General features: G+C 38.6%; 4 protein-coding genes across 4 annotated transcripts; all 4 read left to right on the plus strand.

Annotated features, from left to right (window-relative positions):
• The first annotated feature begins 1,278 nt into the window (after window positions 1-1,278).
• Window positions 1,279-5,577, plus strand: parp3 (poly (ADP-ribose) polymerase family, member 3). Its single transcript, XM_031287747.2, has 11 exons — window positions 1,279-1,420; window positions 1,708-1,904; window positions 2,035-2,160; window positions 2,271-2,450; window positions 2,624-2,756; window positions 3,193-3,416; window positions 3,510-3,671; window positions 3,780-3,866; window positions 3,943-4,120; window positions 4,213-4,356; window positions 4,702-5,577. Exons 2-11 carry the CDS (start codon window positions 1,725-1,727, stop codon window positions 4,872-4,874), a joined length of 1,587 nt encoding a protein of 528 aa, XP_031143607.1. The 5' UTR covers window positions 1,279-1,420; window positions 1,708-1,724; the 3' UTR covers window positions 4,875-5,577.
• Window positions 5,578-6,931: 1,354 nt separating this feature from the next.
• gpr61l (G protein-coupled receptor 61-like) lies at window positions 6,932-12,772 on the plus strand. The gene is made up of 2 exons (XM_031287774.2): window positions 6,932-7,340; window positions 9,998-12,772. Exon 2 carries the CDS (start codon window positions 10,050-10,052, stop codon window positions 11,340-11,342), a length of 1,293 nt encoding a protein of 430 aa, XP_031143634.1. The 5' UTR covers window positions 6,932-7,340; window positions 9,998-10,049; the 3' UTR covers window positions 11,343-12,772.
• A 3,280-nt stretch (window positions 12,773-16,052) lies between these two features.
• Window positions 16,053-18,119, plus strand: LOC116041703 (caveolin-2-like). Its single transcript, XM_031287732.2, has 3 exons — window positions 16,053-16,363; window positions 17,061-17,248; window positions 17,482-18,119. The coding sequence occupies exons 1-3, from the start codon at window positions 16,214-16,216 to the stop codon at window positions 17,639-17,641; spliced, it is 498 nt and encodes a 165-aa protein (XP_031143592.2). The 5' UTR covers window positions 16,053-16,213; the 3' UTR covers window positions 17,642-18,119.
• A 1,425-nt stretch (window positions 18,120-19,544) lies between these two features.
• cav3 (caveolin 3) lies at window positions 19,545-22,971 on the plus strand. Its single transcript, XM_031287763.2, has 2 exons — window positions 19,545-19,900; window positions 21,223-22,971. Exons 1-2 carry the CDS (start codon window positions 19,778-19,780, stop codon window positions 21,562-21,564), a joined length of 465 nt encoding a protein of 154 aa, XP_031143623.1. The 5' UTR covers window positions 19,545-19,777; the 3' UTR covers window positions 21,565-22,971.

The raw sequence follows: 22,971 nt of genomic DNA on the forward strand, positions 1-22,971 counted from the left end.
TCACAGTATTACCTGCGTATGACACAGTTCATAGCAGCAGTCTAGGTAAACATATTTGTTAAGAGTCATCAGACAAATCCACATTGTATCTAACTAACTTCCTGAAAGGAAGAGCAAAATGTAGAACACAGGAGACAAAATGTGAGCATTACCAGGGAACAAATGAGGAACGAATGGGGAACTGTTAGTTGAACCATTAGTTAATAAATAACTCCTAATCCAATTTTATGGAGTAGCAAATGCTTAGTTATTGATTAGGTATTGATCGGTTAATTGTGAACAAATCAGATACACTTGATAATTGATGAATCGTTAAAAAGTACTTCCCTCATAAATGGAGGATATATTGGATAATTATGAGTGATTAGAGAACAGACTGGGAGATTGTATATTAATGAAATAAGTTAAAGATTAGTTCATGAATATCTGTGAATCAATCATACTGACTAATTAATCATCAACTCTGAACCGGATGCTGAGCAGCACAAAACTACAACTCTTTAATTACTAATTATTTAAAAAGAAATAGTTACTATTTTGTGTCCAGCCCAAGTAAAGTGATACACAATACTGAATAGTTAGTTCCTCATTACTTCATAATTATGTTATGATTACTTACCCTTTTTGTGGCCCTTATTGTAAAGTGTTACCAAATTGTTGCCAGCACGAAATCTTTATCATGTTAAGTCAACCTTTTAATTTAATTTACACTACCTAACGTTACCTGTGCAATTTTTCTTGTCTTCTCTGATGTTTTTATGAATTTATCAGAGAAAAGCTGTATTAAATTTATTATTTACCAGGTAGCCAACCAAATAGGGAACAAATACTGGAATCAACAGTGACTATAGCAAGAAGAAGAGAAATTGGGGAGGTTATGGAATATTTCTATCTTCTTCTTTCCTTTGGGGATTTACGATTAGTTATACAAACAATGTCTAGTAGAGAATAATATATAATGTTAGAACAGAAGTGTTTTAATAGCTATTGAAGGACAACATTATTTTCTCTCATCTTCAGATACAGCAAGTTCTTCTGATTTTGTTACCCCACTCAAGCGACCCCAATCTTCAAATCTCCTTTTCAGTTTACTTTACTTTTCAAAACAGCAGTTTTGAACTGAAGTGGTACAGGTAACGTAAATATTAAGAAAAAAATATTTGAGTCAAATTAATATTATTGAAGGTTTGGAGATAATACGGTGTCAGGCTAGGTGGCAGTACAGCAGATGGTTAAGATTAAAACTAGCTAGCTAGTAACGTTAGCCGTTAGCTAGCTCTGCCAAGTGAGCTCCGCCTCTTCCTCTGACTGTCAAACAGACACCAGTCACACAGTGACAGCTTGGACAGTGGGGAGACTGTCGGTCTGTTCGTCCACTTTCAGCTCTCCCTGCCCGGCTGACACTATTTAAAGTTAACAGGTGAGTACCGAGCTGTGCAAAAATTCAGGTCGTCTTCGGAATAAACACAAGAAAGCGGAGGCACTATGGTTTCCTTGTTCCAAAACACAGCAAAATTACTGTTGCATGATGTTGAATTGCTATTACGTGTGGCCTAGTAGTAGCTGGTGTTTTACTCAGTACTAAAGTACATGCGTGGTTGCATTGTTATGATGAACTGCTAGAAAGGGTTAGCTGCTCGGTGTAGGCATGTCTGAACTTGTCCAGCCATCATGCCCAGATGACCAACACGGCAAATTTCTGTGCAGGGGTTTCAGCCAGGATCATGGCACCAAAGAGAAGATCTTCTGCTACCAAGGCAGGTGGCAAGAAGGTGAAACAGGAACCTGAGACACCAAAGCCCAAGGATGCCTTCACCTCTGCAAAAGAGGCCCTTCTTGCTGCAGGGACACAGGTAAAAGGCAAGAGGAAGGTGGATGAGTACGTCACGGCGTTCACTGGAGAGGTAAGAAAGATGCTGTATAACTGTACTAGTATATAAATTCACTTACATGAGTGCAAATTACAGAAATGTATGCAATCATATTTAAAGAGAAAAATCAAATTTGACAAATGTTCTATGTTGTCTCCACCAGGTATACAAGGACTATGACTGCATGCTCAATCAGACCAACATTGGGAATAACAATAATAAGTTTTATGTCATTCAAGTTCTTAAAAATAACACTGATTGCTGTACATGGAATAGATGGGGCAGAGTGGTAAGTTTGTCCTGCAACAGATTCCTACTAAACTACATTCATTACTTAATTCTGTTTTGCTCATGCATTTTATTTTGCCCATGATTGCCTCATCTCTAATCTAAATTCAGGGGGAACGCGGGCAAATGAAACTTACAAGGTTTGATACTCTTGAGAATGCTGTTAAGGACTTTGAGAAAAAGTTTAAGGACAAGACCAAGAACAACTGGAGCGATCGGTCGGACTTTGTGTCTCACCAGGGGAAGTACACCCTGATCGAGGTGGACGGAGAGCAGGATGCTGAGGTCAAGGTAACGTAAATGTACATCCCACTGAAACAAGGAGCTTTGAATATGAAGCCTAGAAGCATGATCTCATAGACTCAATTAACCACCATCCATGACAGACTTCATCAGAGAAAATCTTTGGAAATTCAGTATGAGCTTTAGCAAAATCTCACTGGCTGTACTTTGTGATATTGCAGGTGGACACTGTCGATGGAAAGCATGTCAGTAAAAATGTCCAAGCTTGCACCCTTGACAACCCTACGAAGAAGCTCATAGAGCTAATTTTCAGCAATGACATGTTCAAGGAGGCGATGGAATGTATGAACCTAGGTGGGTGTGCTTCAGTTTACCAACCATTTAACACAAACAGGTTTGTACAGTCCAGTCCAAAGTTCAGTGTGCCTAAGTAGCCTACCTGTTCTGTAACATACCTGTTGGGCTAGAGTGCTGGGTGCACTAAATGGGATTCTAGTTCCAAAATCTCTGAGCTTTTTGCATATTTAGCTTGATTTCAGTGTTGCTTAAATATAAATGTAAGGAAACTTGGAGATCAAAGTGCAAAATATGACATGTAATTTATTGACCATTGCGTCAAACAGAGGGTGAAGTCTGCACTAACACAAGTTGTTAATGCAGACTTCACCCTGGAAGTAAAATTGTTTTACCTTCTTTACCAAAATACAGTGCAAGATGCCTTTTCTAAGCAAAAACAAAGAAAACATACAGTATAATAATGTGTGTGTGTGTGTGTGTGTGTGTTACACAGACATCAAGAAGATGCCTTTGGGCAAGCTCAGTAAGATTCAAATTGCAAAGGGCTTTGAAGTGTTGGAGGAGATCGAGGCAGCCATTAACCAAAAAAGCAGAAACAACTGTCTGAAAGAACTTTCCTCAAAGTTCTTTACCACGATACCACACAACTTTGGCCGGAACAGACCGCCAATCATCGACGACCAAGAGATTGTGGAGAAAAAGAAAGAGATGCTTATGGTGATATTTTTATTTTTAGATCATATGATGGAATAAGCTGTCTTTCTATGTTTTCTCAGTTCTAAAGTCACTCTCCTAACATGCTCTGTAAAGGTGCTGGCTGACATCGAGCTTGCCCAGACTCTGAAGTCAGAGACTGAAAAGGCTCAGGAAGAGATGATAGAGACAGTGACAGTTCCTCACCCCCTAGACCAGGACTACACTTCTCTCAAATGCAGCCTCACTCTAATGGACAAGGAGAGAGAAACATTCAAGGTACTGTGTTAAAAGGGATAACAAGGTTTTGGTAAATACAAAGCACTTGATCATCTTCCATTCATGTAGTCCTTTCGTCTACCAATATTAACTTTTTCTCATTTGAAGATCATAGAAAAATACCTGGAAGTGACTTCAGGTGGCTATTCTAAACCAAAAATTGTCAATGTTTGGGAAGTCGATCGTGAGACAGAGGTAGGAACTGGATTCAATCTAGTTTAATGTGACAGACTGAAGTCCTCTGACCTAACACATACATTGGACATTGCAGGGAGAGCGATTTAGCGAGAATGATGGTCTGGAGAACCGTCGCCTGCTGTGGCATGGTACAAACATAGCGGTGGTGGCAGCTATCCTGAAGAGCGGTCTCAGAATAATGCCCCAATCAGGAGGCCGTGTTGGTAGCGGTATCTATTTTGCATCTGAAAACAGCAAGTCTGCATGTTACGGTGAGTCTGAAGAAGATAATGATGACATTGATTGCAATCATAACGATATTATAGTGTTTGAAAAATCCCATTTTTCTGCCATGTATTTTTAGTGCGAACCTCTAAAAATACTGGAGTGATGTTTTTGAGCGAGGTAGCCCTCGGCAAGGAATACACCATCACCAGAGACAACTCCTCCTTGAAGAAGGCCCCTGCAGGCTTTGATAGTGTGGTGGCACGAGGATCAGTGGAGCCAGGTACAATACTTCTTTACTTTATTCATACAGTAAAATGAATTCTATCTTGCTCTCAAGTTCACTGTCAGTATTTTGACAGAGCCACATGTCTTTTGTGTCTAAAAACAGCAGTTTGTTCAAACTTTATTAAGTTGTATTTTAATTTAATAAGTAACTCGTGAGAAGCCTGCGCAAAAAGGACCATGCAGTTCAAAATGCTCTTATTTCACTAAATCTCCACTTGGCTCATTTTGTTACTAGTTTCCACAATATTGATACAAAATTAAAGAATTTGAGAACCACTGTGTTAAATGATATCATGCAGCATCTTTTGCTTGGTAAAGTTGTTAACTCCTGTGTTTTCAGATCCATCCAAGGACATCTTCATCACCCTGGAGGGAAAGAAGATTGCTGTGCCTCAGGGTAAGCCCATAGATCAGCCTCAGTTCTCAGACAGCAACTTCAGCAACAGTGAATATCTCATCTACAAAGAGAGCCAGTGTCGCCTTCGCTACCTGCTGGAGCTTGACATGAAGTAATTATTCAACTCAAGCAAAGAAGCAGGTCTTCTGAATTAGAAAAGTTCCTCATTACCTCTATATTTCTAAAAAGCTTGGCTATGCTGTTTTCTTATAATAATATGGTTATTGTCCTTATTTTATTACCGTTATTGTGCATATGTCCCTACTATGATTCATGAATGACTCGTTCTTCTCTGTGCCTTATATTTTGCACACTGTAAAACTGGCCTGAGTGTGATGGACTGCACTTCAGTTACACTTCTGGTTTGAGAAGCTTACCTTTTAAATATTGCATTGTTTAATCTAAGTGGTAACGCTCATATAAACCTGTCCCTCTTTGATGTGTACTGTAGGAGGACTTTGCCACATGCCTTTTCAGTTATAAACATTTTGACTAATGTTATATAGTAGAGCAGAAATAAAGCTGATACTCTATGCATATATATGTTTACAGGCAGAAGTATGAAGTGCAATTTGTGGCTAATGTTCAAACACTCTTACAAATAGAAAAGAAAGCGTCTGAAAGTGCTTTAGCTATGCAAAGTAATCTACTGTAAGATGTAAGTCATGAATAGCTTGGCCATATTCCTTGCCCAGTAAGTCTTCTAGCTGTATGTAACAAATGCCACTCCCTTTGGAATGTAATTGCCTCTGCATTTTTGCACATTACATTACATTACTTGAACCAATGATTAGTTAATAAACTAAAGTGCCCCTTCCACTTGTTGCAATGTTTTTCATTTTGGATGTTGAGCTTAAAGACTTTGATCTTTTTGTATACTTGCTATTTTAGGTGTTTTACAGGTTATACTGTATGGTAGTCATTGTTTAGTAATAATGTTTTTTCATGTAAGAAATTGTCAATATGGTGCTGGATGACATTTGATAAAAGTCAATAATAAGTCAAATAGTCAAATATATAAAAATATTATTATTATTATAAGTGGTGTGAACAAATAAAATAAGATGGTAGTAAACTTTATACGGGCTAATAAGGTTGGTTAAAAATGTTCAGATGTACATCATGTGTAGCAAATTGGAAGTCTATATTATCAAATAATCATTGTGTTGATATCCCTCATTTTGCATTACTTTGAGTTCAGATGATAATCCTGTTCTCTGACCCACCTAGAGAGTAAGTAAGTAAACAGACCACACTACAGATGTGATTAAAAACATGTTTTATACAGGCTACACCTTATTTCAATACCAAAATGTGTTTCTGGTTCCTGAAGCAGGTGTATGGATTTACATTAGACAATATAGTTTGATGTTTTTGGCTCTTCGCAAAAGAAATGTCTATCTGAAAGTCTTACAGAGCAAAATATTTAGCTATCTTACCTGTGATTTTTAATTCTGATTTCAAATTTTGCTGTGAAAATCTAATCAACATAAACAGGTCATGATTTTTCATGACCCGCTGGTTCTAAAACTGAGATACAAATGTGTCCGTTCTCAGACACTGCTGATCAGATTATGGAAAATCTGAATAAAATGAATGGTCTTCCAACTTTTTGCATTTTCTTTACACACATTAGCTCAAGGAAGCTGCTACAACTATTGGCCAGAGCAGATAGACATACTGGTTCAGCAAACCAAGACTTTTTGTGGTGGATGAAACATATATTACTACAGTACCTTTTGTACTTTAGCACTAAGACATATTTAACAAGAAAATAATATGGGTACTTGGTATTTAGTCCTACGAAAACAGGCTTTTTGGGCTCATTATTATAGACATTTTTGGGAACCGCTGCTATGGAATACAGGTGATTGGGGTTTTAAAAAAACCAAACACCTCTATAGATGTTAGTGCATTTTATATTTTATAACAGCCAGTCCCTTACTTATTGTCAGTGGAGCAGTTTGATTCTCTAGTAATGTTATAGGTGCCTCTAATTTTAACAAATAATACTAGTCTTTTAAATAATACTAATTGTGCAAATATACAGACCTGACTGCTTTAGGGTAAATGTGAGTTTCTCCTTTAACATGGTGGAAATTAGGACCCAGGGAATACTAGGCTTTGGAAGGGGGACAGTGGAGTGTGTGTCTATTTGAAAAAAGAAAAAAACAACAGACACATACAATACAATGTGTGACAGTCACTACCATACACAGCACAGGACAGGAATGAGAGTGTTACTGGAGGAGGGGTGAGGAGAAAGAGGAAGCATCATTTACTAGCAAAATTCATCATGGAATCATTGATCTGTACGTCTTTACATATGTGACAAGTCTGGACCTCTGAAGCCTCTCTACAGAAAAAGTAAACCTCAGACACGGAGTTAACTGGACTTGAAAACATGGATTTTTAGTTGGGAGGACTGACTATTTTTCTTTTTGGAAAAAATAAATACAAATTAAGCTGGTTTGGGCCTACTGTGTCTAAACATATGGGATTTCAACAGGAGCTTTGTCAAATCAAACACCTGGTTAACCTGTTTGGTCTGAACTGTACCACACAAACTGAGTGGATCATGGGTAAGTCATTGTATGCATCATCAGTGTTGTTTTTTATGCTGGATGTGTTAATCTAGAAAGAATTTACTTTCAATTAACAGTAGATCAATAGGTAAAGGTATTGACAGCAGCACACTGTTGCATAATCCAGATAGATGGATGGCAGGATTTATATATCTATATAAAGCACTTTTCTAGATAGATCTTTTGGATAAAAACTATATATTGATTTAATTGAATCAATTTATTTCCAGGAACAGACTGTGACAATGTGTAAAATGGTAAAAAAAATAGTTATCTGGAAACTGCATGAACAGTGTGTTCAGAGCTTTTAAAGATGCATGCAGGTGAAAGCTTTGTCTTTTAACTTGTCAGTACTCAGAAAGGATGGACTTGCATTTCTCCAATATTAACGGATTTATAACATCATGATTCTATTTTCACATACGTCCAACAAAAACTCACGTGCACATAAGCGCTAGTTTACTAAAAGCGTTAGTTTACTAAAAGCTGTCCTTTGGTTGTATATGATACCATCTGGTATAGGCTTTCCTTTTTAATGGATACTAAAAGAGAATTGATGTTATGCCAAACAAACAAATATATCGGACTGCAGTTAGACCTTAAACAACTTGTAGCGAACAGCTCTGACTACTGAGGTGTGTCATTGCTTATTGTCCTCACAACTCTTATCTTCAGTGTAGAATGGCCCTCAAGGGGGCTAATACTGATTTCATGTACAGTAAACAAGGCTAGTCATTGCTGTATTTTACTGTAAACGGTTTCCAATTTACACACAACTGTGTTTACACTTAAAACATGTGGGCAACTGTTTACATATTTTCAATCAGAAATCTGAAATTGAAATTTAATAGCAATACATTTTCCAATTAATTAACATTAACATTAATAATTAACATGATATTAAATAATCAGACCACATCCTGCATTAGCATTCAACTATATTAAGCTATTACTACATTTTATATGGACTTTTTTTTTAACAATGTTTTATTAATTTTTCATTGCAATTACAATTTACAACATTTTCTCATACACCCCCACTTTGCCTTTCAATATATGTCTCTTCATGGACACACATTGCACCATTTTCTTGATCCAAGCACCAATTGTAGGTGCCTCCATTTTCTTCCAGATGAGAGCTATAGTCCTTTTTGCCTGTAGTATAGCTAAATCAATATATTTATATTCTTGGGGTTTCAGATTCTGATTTGTTGGATACAGGTGCAGCAAAATCATCTTAGGATCAAGTGGAATGTTCACAGACAAAATGAACATAGTTTTATTGATCACCTCCCTCCAGAATGTTTTAATTTTGTCACAATGCCAGACACAGTGCATAAATGTACATATAGCCTCAACGCATTTAAAACAAAGGTCTGGTATATTACTGTTGTATTTATGTTCATTATTACTTCATAGTTTGTTGATGATATAGATTCTAAATGAGGTATTATTTTGATGCCCAAATATGTAAAATTAGATGAGAGCTTGAAAGTTAATAAATATTGGTTTATATATTGTCTTCCATTTCCGTTAAGCAGCATTAGTGATGATTTTGAAGCATTTACTTTATATCCGGAGATACTACCAAACAGGCCGATTAGATCTAACAACTCATGCTGGTATGGATGCGTTTAATTGTTTTAAGAATTACAAGTACGTCGCCAGCAAAAAGAGCTATTCTATGATCTCCGTTGCCAATTGTAATCCCCTGTATTTGCCTACTAGATCTAATGGCTATTGGTAGTGGTTCAATAGCTAGTATGAACAGAAGAAATGATAGAGCTGAACCTTGGGGGCAACCTCTTGTAATATTGAAGGGCTCAGACACCACTTTATTTGTCAGTACCTCAGCTATAGTGTTGAGATGTAATAGTTTGATCCAGTTAAGGAATGTATTTCCAAAATCAAATCGAGTTATAATGTCAAAGATATAAGTCCACTTAACCCTACTGAAGAGCCATGTCTTTTTCTTCTTTTTGGCAGTACAGTACATTGAGAATGTGTCTTACATTATGAAATCCTTGTTTTCCCTTTACAAATCCATTTTGGTCATCCCCCACCCACAACAGCCTTCATCAAAATTTGACTGAGGATTTTTGTATCAGTGTTTATTAAACTTATAGGTCGCGTATTCTTACATTTAGTGTTAGCTTTGGCTTCTCTCATTGAGGCTGAGAGGTAGCCATTATTGTAGGATTCTAGATACATCTCATAAAGCGGAGTTGCCAATTTATCTTTAAAGTATTTATACAAGTCAATTGGGAGGCCATCTGGCCCTGCTGCTTTCCCAGCCTTTATTGCACCTATAGCTTATAATATTTCAACCATGCTTAATTGTTTATCCAGGCCTTTTTTTTTACTTTCCTCAGAGTTTTGGGGGATATTGAGTTTGTTTACAAATTCAGTCTGGACATCTGCATTAGTAATATACTGTGATTTTTAGAGATTTTCATAAACATTTTTAATAGTTGTATTAATTTCCAGCAGGTCAACAATAGTATTTCCATTTGCAATCAAATATATTGCCCTTTCGATTTCTTGCTGTTCAATCTGCCGACACTGGTTTTTAAATTGATAGATAAATGCACCAAAAATGTCTAAACTACCATACAATTGTTTATAAATAACTATTTTCTGTCTTCTCAACACAGGACATCCACTTATGAAGACATCTGAGATACAAATGGAGGTTGTGAATGAATAATGGCAGACAAGACTAGTCCCATGTTAGCCTCTGTGCCAAATCACTCAGTGACCAATGTCACCACTGCCCTATGGGAGCCCAATCCTACGGTTCCTGCCAATGTGGGTGTTGTCACAAGCTCCCAGTCACAGATCAAAGACCTTTTTGGGTTGTTCTGCATGGTGACACTTAACCTCATTGCTTTGTTGGCCAATACTGGTGTGATGGTGGCCATAGCCCGTGCTCCTCACCTGAAGAGGTTCGCTTTTGTGTGTCACCTTTGTGCAGTGGACCTGTTGTGTGCCATCCTTCTCATGCCTTTGGGTATAATATCCAGCTCAGCGTTCTTTGGAACTGTGGTGTTTACCGTTTTAGAGTGTCAGGTTTACATCTTTCTCAATGTTTTCCTCATCTGTCTCTCCATTCTCACCATCACAGCCATCAGTGTGGAGCGTTACTTCTATATCGTACACCCCATGCGTTATGAAGTCAAAATGACCATCAACCTCGCTATTGGTGTCATGCTAATAATCTGGGTTAAGTCAGTCCTCTTAGCTTTGGTCACGCTGTTTGGATGGCCAGCTTATGGACATCAGAGCTCTATTGCTGCAGCTCACTGCTCTCTCCATGCGAGCCACAGTCGTCTAAGAAGTGTATTTGCTGTGCTATTCAGTGTAGTTTGTTTCCTAGTTCCTACAGTGGTTATCTTTGCTGTTTACTCTGCCGTGTACAAGGTAGCACGTTCTGCAGCCCTGCAGCAAGTCCCTGCTGTGCCAACTTGGGCAAACGCAAGTCCTGCTAAGGATCGCTCAGACTCCATCAACAGCCAGACCACCATGATCACTACCACTCGTACTCTGCCCCAAAGACTATCTCCAGAGAGGGCATTCAGTGGAGGAAAGGCTGCCCTTACTTTGGTATTCATTGTAGGTCAGTTCTTTGTTTGTTGGTTGCCCTACTTCATCTTCCACCTGCAAATGTCTCTGACTGGCTCCATGCACAGCCCCGGAGACTTAGAGGAGGCAGTCACTTGGCTGGCCTACTCCTCCTTCGCCGTTAACCCATTCTTCTACGGCCTGTTGAACAGGCAGATCAGAGAAGAGCTGGTAAAGTTTCGGCGCTGCTGCTTGACCCAGCCGGCGGAGTTTGGAACATCCAGCCACGAGGGCTCCTTTCAGGAGAACTTCCTCCAGTTCATCCAGAGAACCAGCAGCACAGCTGAAACCATATCCAGCTGTGCCAACTCCCGTCCCAGAAACACTATGGACCAGGGGATAAAAATCCCTGGACAAATACCTGAGGAGCACACTTAGACATTGACCAACATGAGTTATGGACCATGGTGCTAATATAAAAGCCAGATCAGTTTTTTTGTTAGCAAGCCATTTTCTTAACGGATCTCATTTTAAGTCTATCCTAAAACAATACTTACATGCCGATATGTACATGATGATTATTGGTCACTGTACTCCTCCCGTCTGCCTATACTGGCAATGACTGCGGATTTGGTCCCCCACCACCTACATTAAAACTGGCTTTAGAAGGGATCTCTTTATAGCCAATATGGACAGGATTAAAATTACAGCAACCAATAATCCTTTCAATGCACATATGACAATTCAGTATTGTTTTAAGATAGACTTCAACAAATGTGATCCTATCCTTAAAATACATGTCATTTTAGGTCCAGGTGCTATTGTTGGCATAGAATATAATGATACATATGTCCCTGTTTGCAAATTTTCCATTCATATTACAATTGGCCTGATTTCAATATTTTTTGTAGAAAAGGTTTTATCTTTATAAATATGAAAATCTGGTGTGTAACTACAAAAACAAGGTCATAATTGGATGAATATTAAATGTTTTATTATATTTAATTAGGAGCAATTTGCGTTCCATATAAACATGAGTTGGTTCCACTCTATCCTTTTTTTTTATGTCGATAACAATATGTATATACAAATGTTGGTGGAGTCTGTTGAATTTAGTGAAAGTATTGGATGTAAATGTTGCCAAGCAATGGTATAACTAACACTGTGGCCTTTGTAGTGTGACAACCTCTCATGAATCTGAGGGACAATACCCCAGAGTTCCTGTGTGCAACAGATATGCTGATAGATGACAAATGTCATCTGCCTCTGTTGTCATGGAAATTGAGTGAGCCTGTGAATGACATAGCAATGAGTTCCTTTAGGCTGGATGTATGCTTTAGCTTTAAATCCCGACTGCAGTCTACTATTTCTGGCTCGTGCCTGCTTTTCACATGCAGACTGATTACATGAGGCCTATAAATTCAGATAGAGGCTCATTAATATGTGGATAGAGGCTGAAGGTAAGGTAGCACAAATCCCTGTGAATATGGACTGCTGTACTGTAATAGTGACATGGGTATGGTGAGGCAGGAGATAGTGAATTTACATTGGAAATCACTACTGGACATTGATAATGCTCTGAGAGTGGTAACAAAGTGCTGTTTTATGGCCTCTGCTCTTTGTATTAGTCTTTTATAAACAGCAGTCATGCAGAATTAGAAAGAATAGTGTGGTTAAAGCAAATAACGGCAAACACCATTTTGCAGGTTGTCACTTACTGGAATATACACCACTCTTACAGACCTACTGCGCTTGTGTACTTAATACTTTGAGGTAAATACTGCAATAGCTTTCTTACCAAGATGATATGTGTACATAAACACTCACAGACAGCACAGGAACATGCTGTGAGACTTTTTTTATCAATACATTTGTACTACATGTCCATTTCTGTCTTTGTCTTATCTTGTGTAATTTTCTCCTCATAAATGTCTAGCCATTAAACAATAAGACCAGCAGGGCACATTTTACATTATTTATTCAGTATCTCAGAATTCAGGATTTGACAGCTGCTGACAACATAAGGTAAAGAAATCTACAATGTGCTTCCTGAGATTTGGATTTCATGGACCCTCTTGATAATACAAAGATAAACAAGGTTGGAACAAAACATCAACTGGATCTAGATACAGCATTTGTTAAACCAAACATCAAAGAATCCAAATTAGGACACAATCTGGACGGCCATCAGATCTCTTCTTGTGACCTGTATGAAGGACTTTTGAATCACTATCCATCCCATTGCTATTAATGACATTCAGAGCTCTGCATTTTTAACCTGAGGTCAGACATTATTGTTAAACTACAACAGATTATAAACATGAGCATGTTGTTCCAGAAACATCTGGTATGACAGGTGTGACTGCCGGAGCTCAGCACCTTGATTTCTCTTAGCAAATATCATCAAGTTGCAGGTAGAAAATTGTGTTTTTATTGTCTTGTATCATTTGTCAATGGTGCCTGTTACTTTCAAAAAAGGATTTGCCCATATGGACATCCTTTACACTGTCTCAGTATCAAAATTGAATCCAGATGTCTAGGACCTGAGTGTGGTTTATACATGGTACGGATCACAGAAGACAGCAGGGGCAAAGATCTCCCACAGAGCCAGATATGTCTGTAGAGGGTTGTTAGACACAAATTGTAATCTCAACAGGCGGACTAACTGCAAAGGAAAGAGCATTCACTCCGAAGTCCAAAGATGTCACAAGCCTAAACTGATGAAAGACAACACAGACAAGACTTGGCAGCACACACATTTTGATGTCTCTTGCAGTTGGCCAGAAAATAAAAATTGAATCATCCAAAAATCCAGTCAGTAAAAGCCTGCTTGTTGAAAGTGTAATCAGGAAAGAGCCACAGAGATAAAGGAATATCACATGGAAAAGAAAAAGGGGAAATAATGTTGTAAGTCAGGTAACTGACTGTCCTCAGTCTTATTAACAAGCTTATTGATAATGAACATTACCACTGTCCACTTCATCTGGACCTGTGACCTACAGACTCAGAATAGATTCCAAGACATCCAGGAATTATGCCTGGGCATGCACACAGAATACAGGTTGAACTATATCACGCCGGCCTCACGTTATTTGTGACATTTGGAACCTAACAATACATTATGCAATACCACAGCACTTTTCATTGTGGCAAATAAAGCCTCACCATCAATACTATCAGTTTAATTTAAGCTGTCACAGTAGTAGGAATTATATTACCATAAAAACGTTGTTTTATTTCCCCAAACCACCAGTACAAACACTAAAACCCAGTGCGTACATTTCAATCAGGAGAGACCTCATATTGAGTGAACAATTATTTATTGACGTGTGCACAATCAAATGATAAATGATAAGTCTTTGGCGATTAGACTCCATCGCGACATCATCGAATTCCCATCGTGACGATTATATTTAAAGGGGGTTGAGAAGCCTTCAGTATGTAGGATACCCCCTGATGGAGTCTAGACACTGGTGGTGATGTGATGAATGAAGAGGATGCAGAGATGACCTGGGAGCTGGAAATGAACTGGAGGTGAACGGGGTGGAGGACGGTCGCAACAAGATGTAAACTAAACCAGTATCTGTTAAAGTAGAGGATCAGACATAATCACAACACAATATCGAAGGCTCTTCATTGCCATGGTTTCCACACACACAGCATTAATCATCAGCTAATCAGACCACTCTACCGCTGCTGCGTTTGTGAACCGAGGACTTTGATACTATTATGGAAGCACTGAAAGAAAATGAGCTATTTGACCATGTGTGAGTGGAAAATGCAGCAATCTGGATTTTTTATAACTGATTTAACCATCAGTGATAAACAATGAGGATTTAAAAATATGAGCTGATTTAACCATCAGTGATAAACAATGAGGATTTAAAAATATGAGCTGATTTAACCATCAGTGATAAACAATGAGGATTTAAAAATATGAGCTGATTTAACCATCAGTGATAAACAATGATAATTTTTTTTAAACTACTAAGACAAACCATGGCCAACAGAGTGCGCTATATACCAGTGACTTCTCCTCCCTCCTCTTTGGTTGGACATTTCTGACAAAAAGGCTTCTAGGAATTTTCAACAAACAGTGAGATATGTATTGACTGCTAAGATGTCTGGTCATGTTCTTTTTAAAATGTGAATGAACATATTGGAATCAGATTGCTGCTGATTTGGGATTATTATCTCTGAACATTGCACATATTTGTATACTTTATACTGTAGACTTTTGCACATTCCATCCTCTTTTTTTCAAACACTGTGCAGCTCTGTCATTATAAAAATCACTATTTTACCTATTATATATTTTTCATTTTACATTATGGTTCTATTTTTTTCTTTCTGTAATATGTTTATTGTTATGCACCAAATACCAAGGCAAATTCCTTGAATTGTGAAAACCTATTTAGAAATAAACCTGTTTCTTCCTTGGCGTTTAAGCGTCTTTCAGGTTATTGTTTACATTGTTCTTACTGTTTTGGTTTTCTCTCACGGCTCTTATAGTGTCGTTTTTGCAGGCAGTTGTTTTCAAGTAAAAAGCACTAAAAATCCACTGTTCACCTGCTCAACACCATATGGCACACAAACAAAGTTAGCGTCTATTGAAGATAGTGGAGCATTTAGCAGTTTCAAAACCAGATATTTCACTCAGGAGTTGGTGAATAGCAATACAGATCTAAAAGGAGAGTGGATATTGGATTTATATTCATTAGGTGGACAGAAACACAATGAATGCTAATGCTAATGTAGCTCTGTATCTGCTGGATGTGTAAATAATAATACTTTATGTAAGTGATCTGTCCACATGGTCATGGGACCAAAAACAGTTAACACAGATTAAAATATGTATCATATTCCTAAAAACCTTTAATGACCTAAATATATGAAGTGGTTGAAGTGCAAAGAACTCTTTGTTCTTAATTGATCAACTCTGCCTTCATGATGAGAGGACTGTATAACCATGACATTAGTACCCCCCTAATCATGTTCACTTCTTCAATATTTATGGAGGAAATGAAGGCTGATAGCGAGGACCATAGGCCATTTCTCATGCAGGTCTAAATTAGACTTTCCATGTAGTGTGTCATATGGAAAATATCACTAAAGACTTTAAAAGCCAATAAAGGCATTCCTCAACAAGGAGCAAGGCAGTCAGCAGTCCACTATGTTCCACCTGGGTGTCAGCGACAAGCAGTTAAAGTGGTAAGTCATCCTTCTGCTACGCCCTGCTCAGCCTCCATATTTCCAATGACATGTCCACAGCGGCCAACAGATCTGAGACACAGCTCAACTAAGTGGAAATGGAGGAGAGATTAAAAGACAAGAGACCGGCAGTCGAATTTATGGAAGTCAAAGTGGACATACAATCTGAAGATCTGAATTCCAAACACAGTGAGACAAGGCTTTTGATTCACGACAGGGATCCCAAAAGAGTCAACAAGAGTCTTAAGGTAAAGAGTGTGCACCGTCACAGGGGTTCAATCAACAAAACACACATAAACACACAGCACAGGCCACAAGCTGTGGTATTTCTGTCTAGAGAAACAAAGAACTTGACAGGTCAGTAAAATAAACAAACCCACTGTACTGTACATGCTGTGCATACCACTCCTCCTGTCTATGTTAACCAACATGTAACACTAATAATGCAAAGCTGAAGTGAAATAGAAATCTATGTTTGGTTTAAGTGATAAATAGATTTTTGATTAAATTGATGAGTCCTGATTATATTATCTTTATCTTTATATGATAAAAAAGCTTTTTGTTACAGTAAGTAAAAAAATGTACCTAGTCCATTGGCTTTCATTTTTGTTCTCAGGTAATATAAGACTACCAACTTAATGTGCTAAATGTCAATATGCTGCATAATACTGACCTCAAGTGGCTATGATCATACACACAGTTCCATTTTCGCCCCATGGCGGTAAGATCACTGCAAAGTACAAGTGATGAAAAAATGACACTGTGTGCAATTAAAATGGCTTAGTGCAATACATTTGCAAGCATTACCCATCAGTCTGCATGGTAAGATTTAGCCTCCATGCCTACATATCTAAGCCCAAACCCCCAGTTTTTAGTTTGTGTGATGCACGGTTGAGAAAGCTTGTCCCTAGAAATCACTCACATTGTCTCTGTGTGTGTCTTGAGGTCACGTTTGAGGATGTGATTGCAGAGCCTCCCTCGGTGCGGAGCTTTGATAAAGTGTGGTTGTGGAGTCACGCCCTGTTTGAGGTGTCCAGACTGTGGATCTACCGCCTCATCTCCCTTCTTCTGGCAGTGCCGGTCTCACTGGCAGCAGGGATCCTCTTCGCTGTACTCAGCTGCCTTCACATCTGGTAGGACTGTTGTCACACTGGGATGAGATAGACTTATAGGCATGGGTGAACTGATAAATGCTTTTCTGGTAAATAAGGATCATTTAGTAGGTAGATGATGACAAATGGTAACTCTACCTTCACCCTTCTACAGTGTTTTCCCCCAAGTGGAAACCCTTTTTAGGAGTGTAGAACGATGTCTATGTTTTATCAGTGAGATGAGCTCATGTTTTGTCCACACTGTATCTCTCCAGGTTAATCATGCCCTGTGTGCAGCTGCTTCTCATCAACATGCACTGGGTTCAGACTGTGTGGGGCAGCATACTGAACATTCTCATCAGCCCCTTCTTTACCAGTATTGGAAAGTGCTGCGGTCGAATCACCATCCACCTGGCAAAAGATGAAGACAGATAAAAAAAAAAAAAAAACACACTGTGTGTAAATGTTTGGTTAAAACATAGAAAAAGCAAGTTTCATACTAATTCCATACAGGTAAATTATAATCTGCATTATAATTGTGTGTGCTTATTTTGTATTATTGCTCAATTTGTCCCTTTTGTGATGATGATGATGCATACAGCTAACTCGAAGCCAGGGCAGGAACAAGCATGTGTTGATAGAATATGAGGGGTAAATGGTACTAAAACTATCTAATGCACAATTACAGAGAAAAATAGAAAGCGAATATGTACAGTATAAACCATTGCAATTAAATCACAAAAGTATCTACTGTACCTATAAACCCAGAGATTCTTGCGTGTAAAGCAACACAGACCAACAAGCATTCGGCGATACTGAAAACAGTCTCTGGATGAACAAGTGTGTATATGTAAGAAAGGCTAAATGATTGCATTAATAATATTAATATGGATGTCATAGCATCGTAGTTGAATGAAATCACATTAATGAATTTCAATAAATGATTTGTCTTTCTTTGATTGTAATATACTATTCTGTTTTTTACGAGGATTTAATGAAACAAAAGATCCAGTGACAACTTACTGCTCTCAGGAAGTATGTAAGAATATTACTTTAAAATGTATATTAAAAATATTATTATTAAATAATAAAAAGCATTTTGTATGGGTCAAGTAACACACCCATCACTGTTTATTAAACTAACTCGAGTTACTGATACCCACTCTTACCATTACATTCTATATGGCTATAAATATAGGTCTGAGATCCCAGTATTTCCCGTCTACATTAAATGAAAGACAGGAGCCGGTGCAGTCTCAGCTGATTGCATTGCCACCCATAGAGGCAGAGGTATGTCCACTCTGACTCTCTGCTGAGCTATTTCTGTCCCTCTGCCTCCATTCCTAACTAGCCTCTACACTCTCCATTGCCACGCCAAGAATACTCCTCTAATTGGGTTGGCTCTCGATCACATGCACTCGGATCCCATTCCACCCCTCCCTCCTCGTCCCTGTCTCTGCCACCAGGGAGACGGAGCAAAAAATGCCAATCCACGCTCCTGTTCTTACACCCCACTGATTGAGATAAATAGACACAGAGAACTGGGGGTGCTGTAAGACCTGGAACCAGTTTTATAGTCACCTACTCATCTTCCCCCTCTTTTTGGCAGTACCATGCTGTACGCGTTTGTTTATGCGACCTGCCTGCTGATATAGAAAGCTATGACTGATAGCAACAACTGCACAGCTTAAGGAAGACTGAATCAGAGTTTATATTGGGAGACTATTAGATGATATGCATTGCTAAAGTCAGAAATATCAGAAATAAGAGGCTCAGGACCCGCCTTGTGTGATCTCTCTCTATTGTGCAAGACTGTGAAACATTTAAATTACATAACCATTTTAATGTTATGATTGTGATTATGAAAGCAAACATGTTCATTAAAATATAATAATGTATATTTAAATGTTTCTCCTTCCGAGTCCCAACAAATGAAATTACATTTTCTTTAATGTCCACTCAACTGCAAAGAAACATTAGCATTTGCAAATATATTTAGCATGCAATATAGGTAAGTCTCTCCTAACAAGTGACATTGAGTATAATTTCTGTTTTGCAATTTAGCTTTAAACACAAACAAAAATGTTTTCTTTTCCAAATAAAGTTCAGCATTAGGACGCAAAACACTGTGTCCCAACAGAAGCCAGAGCAGGAGGGTGTGTTTGTGCTTACTGCCTCACTCTGTGGTGGAAGTTCGTGCCACTGTGTAAACTCTGCCCAGTTCGCCCCACAACCCTATGTGAAATGTGACACAACGCTGGGTTCTCCTTTAAGGCATGCCTTTTCTGTCTGTGTGCATTACATTGTGTGTGTGTGTGTGTGTGTGTGTGTGTGTGTGTGTGTGTGTGTACACTGCCTGTGTGTGTGTTTGGGTGCCTATGTGTGTGCAGGGCGGGGGTCAGGCCTCCATTTTTACCAGGAGGTCTGCAGCAGCTGTCCACTGGCATGCAAGAGGGAGCGCCACAGTGGTGATACAGGGGTTCAGAAGTGAACCGAGGCAGCTCCGTGCAGATTGATCCAGGAAGATTTACCCTCACCATCTTCGGCCCATCAAGGACCTGCAGCTCTATCATGGCGGATCAGTACCAGTACAACACCAACACCAACGAGGAGAAGATTGTGAAGGATAGCCACACCAAGGAGATTGATTTAATTAACAGAGATCCCAAGCAGATCAATGAGGACGTGGTGAAGGTTTGTGCAGCATGGAGACAATACCCTGTCACAGAGAGGATTAAGAACATAACCCCTGCCTTGGCATGTGTGGAAGCATAGGCAGCAAATGAATAAAGTGGTTAGCAAGAACAAAGACAGGAGTACAGGTTATGATACTGTCTGGAAAATCCTTAAATAGAACAAGAGCTTTTCCTGTTGCCTGTGCAGAGCCCAAAGTTTATTTTGGGAATGGGGTAGAAGAGCGTGAAACTGATACAGTATGCAGTATGTACGCCGTGATTTATTTTGGTTTGACTACTGTTTATCCTGTGATTGTTGCCATGTTATCACCACAAAATATTTTCTGTAAGGACAGGACTGAATATACATTTAGATTTTATTTTGTCTGATTGGAAGGGGTTTATGTAAACATGGTCAATGACAGAAGCATATGTTTAGTGTCTGCATTGCTTAGTTTGGAATCATTTACATGTCTGCTGATGTCTGTTTTAAACTGAAAGGTTTGTTAACCTTAATCCCAATAGTCTGGTCAAGGAGTTGAGTTATAGTTTAGCATTTACATTTATAATTTATGCAGTCATTTTCTGCAAACATAATTGTTTTTTTCTTACCTTTAAAATAAAGTAATATCTATTAAAACACTTTCCCTCGCAGGGAATCTTAACTTCTGAGTAATGACATATACCAGCTTTGGGTGTCCGTCTATTATTTCTGAAGAACACTGGTTGTTCTTTTTCTGAATTTGACACCAACAATCCCTCTAGGGGCTAAAAGAGACCACCATGCAGAGAAAATATAAAACAGTGCATGTCCAGCCATTCATTCAGAGGATGATCTCAGGCTGCTGTCTCTATGGGAAATGGACAGTGACTCGTAACTGATCTTATCCAGTGATCTGGAAGAAAAGAGAAGGTTTTAGATGTGCAGTGCATCTGCCTTTCATGATTAAGTTAATCAGCAATTTATATCTGAGTCTCAGCTTAGAATGTGACAGCGCTTTTCCAAAGGACCAGGTGACACATACTGAAAACTGAAAACAGATTAGACCATTGCACAGTTGCTCTAATGCATTTTACATGAGGTGAAACTTGGTTACTAAGAAATGTGTTGGAATAGAACTTTTAAAATGATTTGGACCTAGCATTAAAAGCCAAGCCATAACTGTTATTAATTTTGACTGTATGCCACAACATAAGGTTTTTTCCTATGATGTTACAACACATAAGCTAATTGGTTTCTCTGCATAAATTTGACCCTTTACAACCTTATTCTTTACACTTATTATTGGCATGTGCATAACAGTGGTGTGCATTTAGGTGTGCTCTTTTAAATTTCTTTAGGTGGACTTTGAGGATGTCATTGCAGAGCCTGATGGTACACACAGTCTGGATGGGGTGTGGAAGCTCAGCTACACCACCTTTACTGTGTCCAAGTACTGGTGCTACCGCATCTTGTCTGCTGTCTTCGGTATCCCTGTTGCTCTGCTGTGGGGCTTCCTGTTCGCATGCATCTCCTTCTGCCATATCTGGGCCGTGGTTCCCTGCATCAAGAGCTGTCTGATTGAGTCGCAGTGCATCAGCCGCATCTACTCTCTCTGCATCCAGACCTTCTGTGATCCCTTCTTTGAAGCCCTGGGAAAGATCTTCAGCAGTGTGCGTGTTGCACTGCGTAAAGAAGTCTAAGAACTCACACAGTAGTGTTTATAGTATGATCGGATGAAGTGTGGTATCTTTTTATACACCAGAAGATCAGTCCTGGCATTTTGCTTACTTCCTGATACTCCTCCTCCTCCCTTCATAACATGCTCTTCCCTGCTTACCCATCCTCAAGCTCTCAGTACTGAGTCCTGACATGCCCGGTGTGCCACCAGAAGCTCCGTGACAGCTGCAGCAGGCAGCGTGGTTCTGTGACAGCTCTGGCACACTGGAGGGCTCAGTGCTCTTCACTGAGGGAGAAGATGGCCGCTTGCCATGAGGAGGATGTGTCTGCCCTCATTTATTTGTATCACAGAAGCTACTCATTCACAACAAATGAAATGACCTCCCCACAATTGCTGCACCTGTGGACAATGCTGCCTGTATGCATTACATTTGGCCATTTTTAAAAGTTATATTGATGCTGTATATTGCTGTGTCTGGTATTGTTAAACTTTATATTGTTTTAATTGGATTTGACAATCATGTATGTAACCTTATTTTAAAAGCTCTAACAAAAAGAATTGAATGGAACGTTTTTTTTCTCTACATATTTATTTGGTAATTAGTGATGACATAGTAACTAACAGAGTATTTTTCTGACTTGCAGATGCAAGGAATATGTTTGGAACCAACCATGCAGATAATCTACTTCCTTTTATCAAAGTGTGATGAGTGGAATATTAAACCTACTTACTATTGCACTTTTCAAGTAAGCAAGTATGTGTAAACAAGTATGGACCTACCTACTAATGGAGTAAAGTAAAAACCTCTGTATGAGACCCATTGTAATGTTCCACCGTGTTATTTTGATTATTTAGAAAAGTATAATACATTTGCTGCTATTGTGTACCTGCAGTGAAGAAAATGTAATTACATATACAGCACATGGGGTGAAACTAATTTAAAGACACTTGATGAAACATTATAATAAGTATATTGCACCATGGTGTATTATTTCAATTTATTCAGAGAGTCTTAAGAAAAACATTTTTAAGGTTCACCAAACACTTAACCGTATTTCAGTGATATCTCTTTTGCCAATTCAGTGGAAGCAGTGACCTGGGAGCTATGACCCACTAGAGGTTGCTGTTGTGTGTGTTTCTCTTTTGTGTCTGAGATTCATAATTGATGATTCAGTGTCACCACACCCTTCTTTGTTCATAACCTCAGTGTGTTTCTTTCTGGATGACTCATTCTAGTCCTCTATTGTGCTGGAAAATGCACAGTTAGAATTTATATAAGCAGAAACAGCACACTGTGTTCAAAGTATTATTCTGATTAATGAACTGTATTAACCAGTGTAATTAAGGAGAAAATTTTGCCAAAACCTATAAAGAGACATTAAATATGCAGAATAAAAATACAACCAAAGTACAGCAAGTTCTCCACAAA

Source organism: Sander lucioperca, chromosome 6 (genome assembly GCF_008315115.2).
Source record: "Sander lucioperca isolate FBNREF2018 chromosome 6, SLUC_FBN_1.2, whole genome shotgun sequence".
NCBI lineage: Eukaryota > Metazoa > Chordata > Actinopteri > Perciformes > Percidae > Sander > Sander lucioperca.

Bases quoted from the DNA above. Each gene is read 5' to 3' on its own strand.
- parp3 (XM_031287747.2), top strand. From the start codon at position 1,725: ATGGCACCAAAGAGAAGATCTTCTGCTACCAAGGCAGGTGGCAAGAAG. The intron at 2,161-2,270 runs GTAAGTTTGTCC...ATCTAAATTCAG, and splicing joins GGAATAGATGGGGCAGAGTG to GGGGAACGCGGGCAAATGAA. The intron at 4,357-4,701 runs GTACAATACTTC...CTGTGTTTTCAG, and splicing joins ACGAGGATCAGTGGAGCCAG to ATCCATCCAAGGACATCTTC.
- gpr61l (XM_031287774.2), top strand. From the start codon at position 10,050: ATGGCAGACAAGACTAGTCCCATGTTAGCCTCTGTGCCAAATCACTCA.
- LOC116041703 (XM_031287732.2), top strand. From the start codon at position 16,214: ATGGAGGAGAGATTAAAAGACAAGAGACCGGCAGTCGAATTTATGGAA. The intron at 16,364-17,060 runs GTAAAGAGTGTG...GTGTGTCTTGAG, and splicing joins GAGTCAACAAGAGTCTTAAG to GTCACGTTTGAGGATGTGAT. The intron at 17,249-17,481 runs GTAGGACTGTTG...GTATCTCTCCAG, and splicing joins CTCAGCTGCCTTCACATCTG to GTTAATCATGCCCTGTGTGC.
- cav3 (XM_031287763.2), top strand. From the start codon at position 19,778: ATGGCGGATCAGTACCAGTACAACACCAACACCAACGAGGAGAAGATT. The intron at 19,901-21,222 runs GTTTGTGCAGCA...AAATTTCTTTAG, and splicing joins TCAATGAGGACGTGGTGAAG to GTGGACTTTGAGGATGTCAT.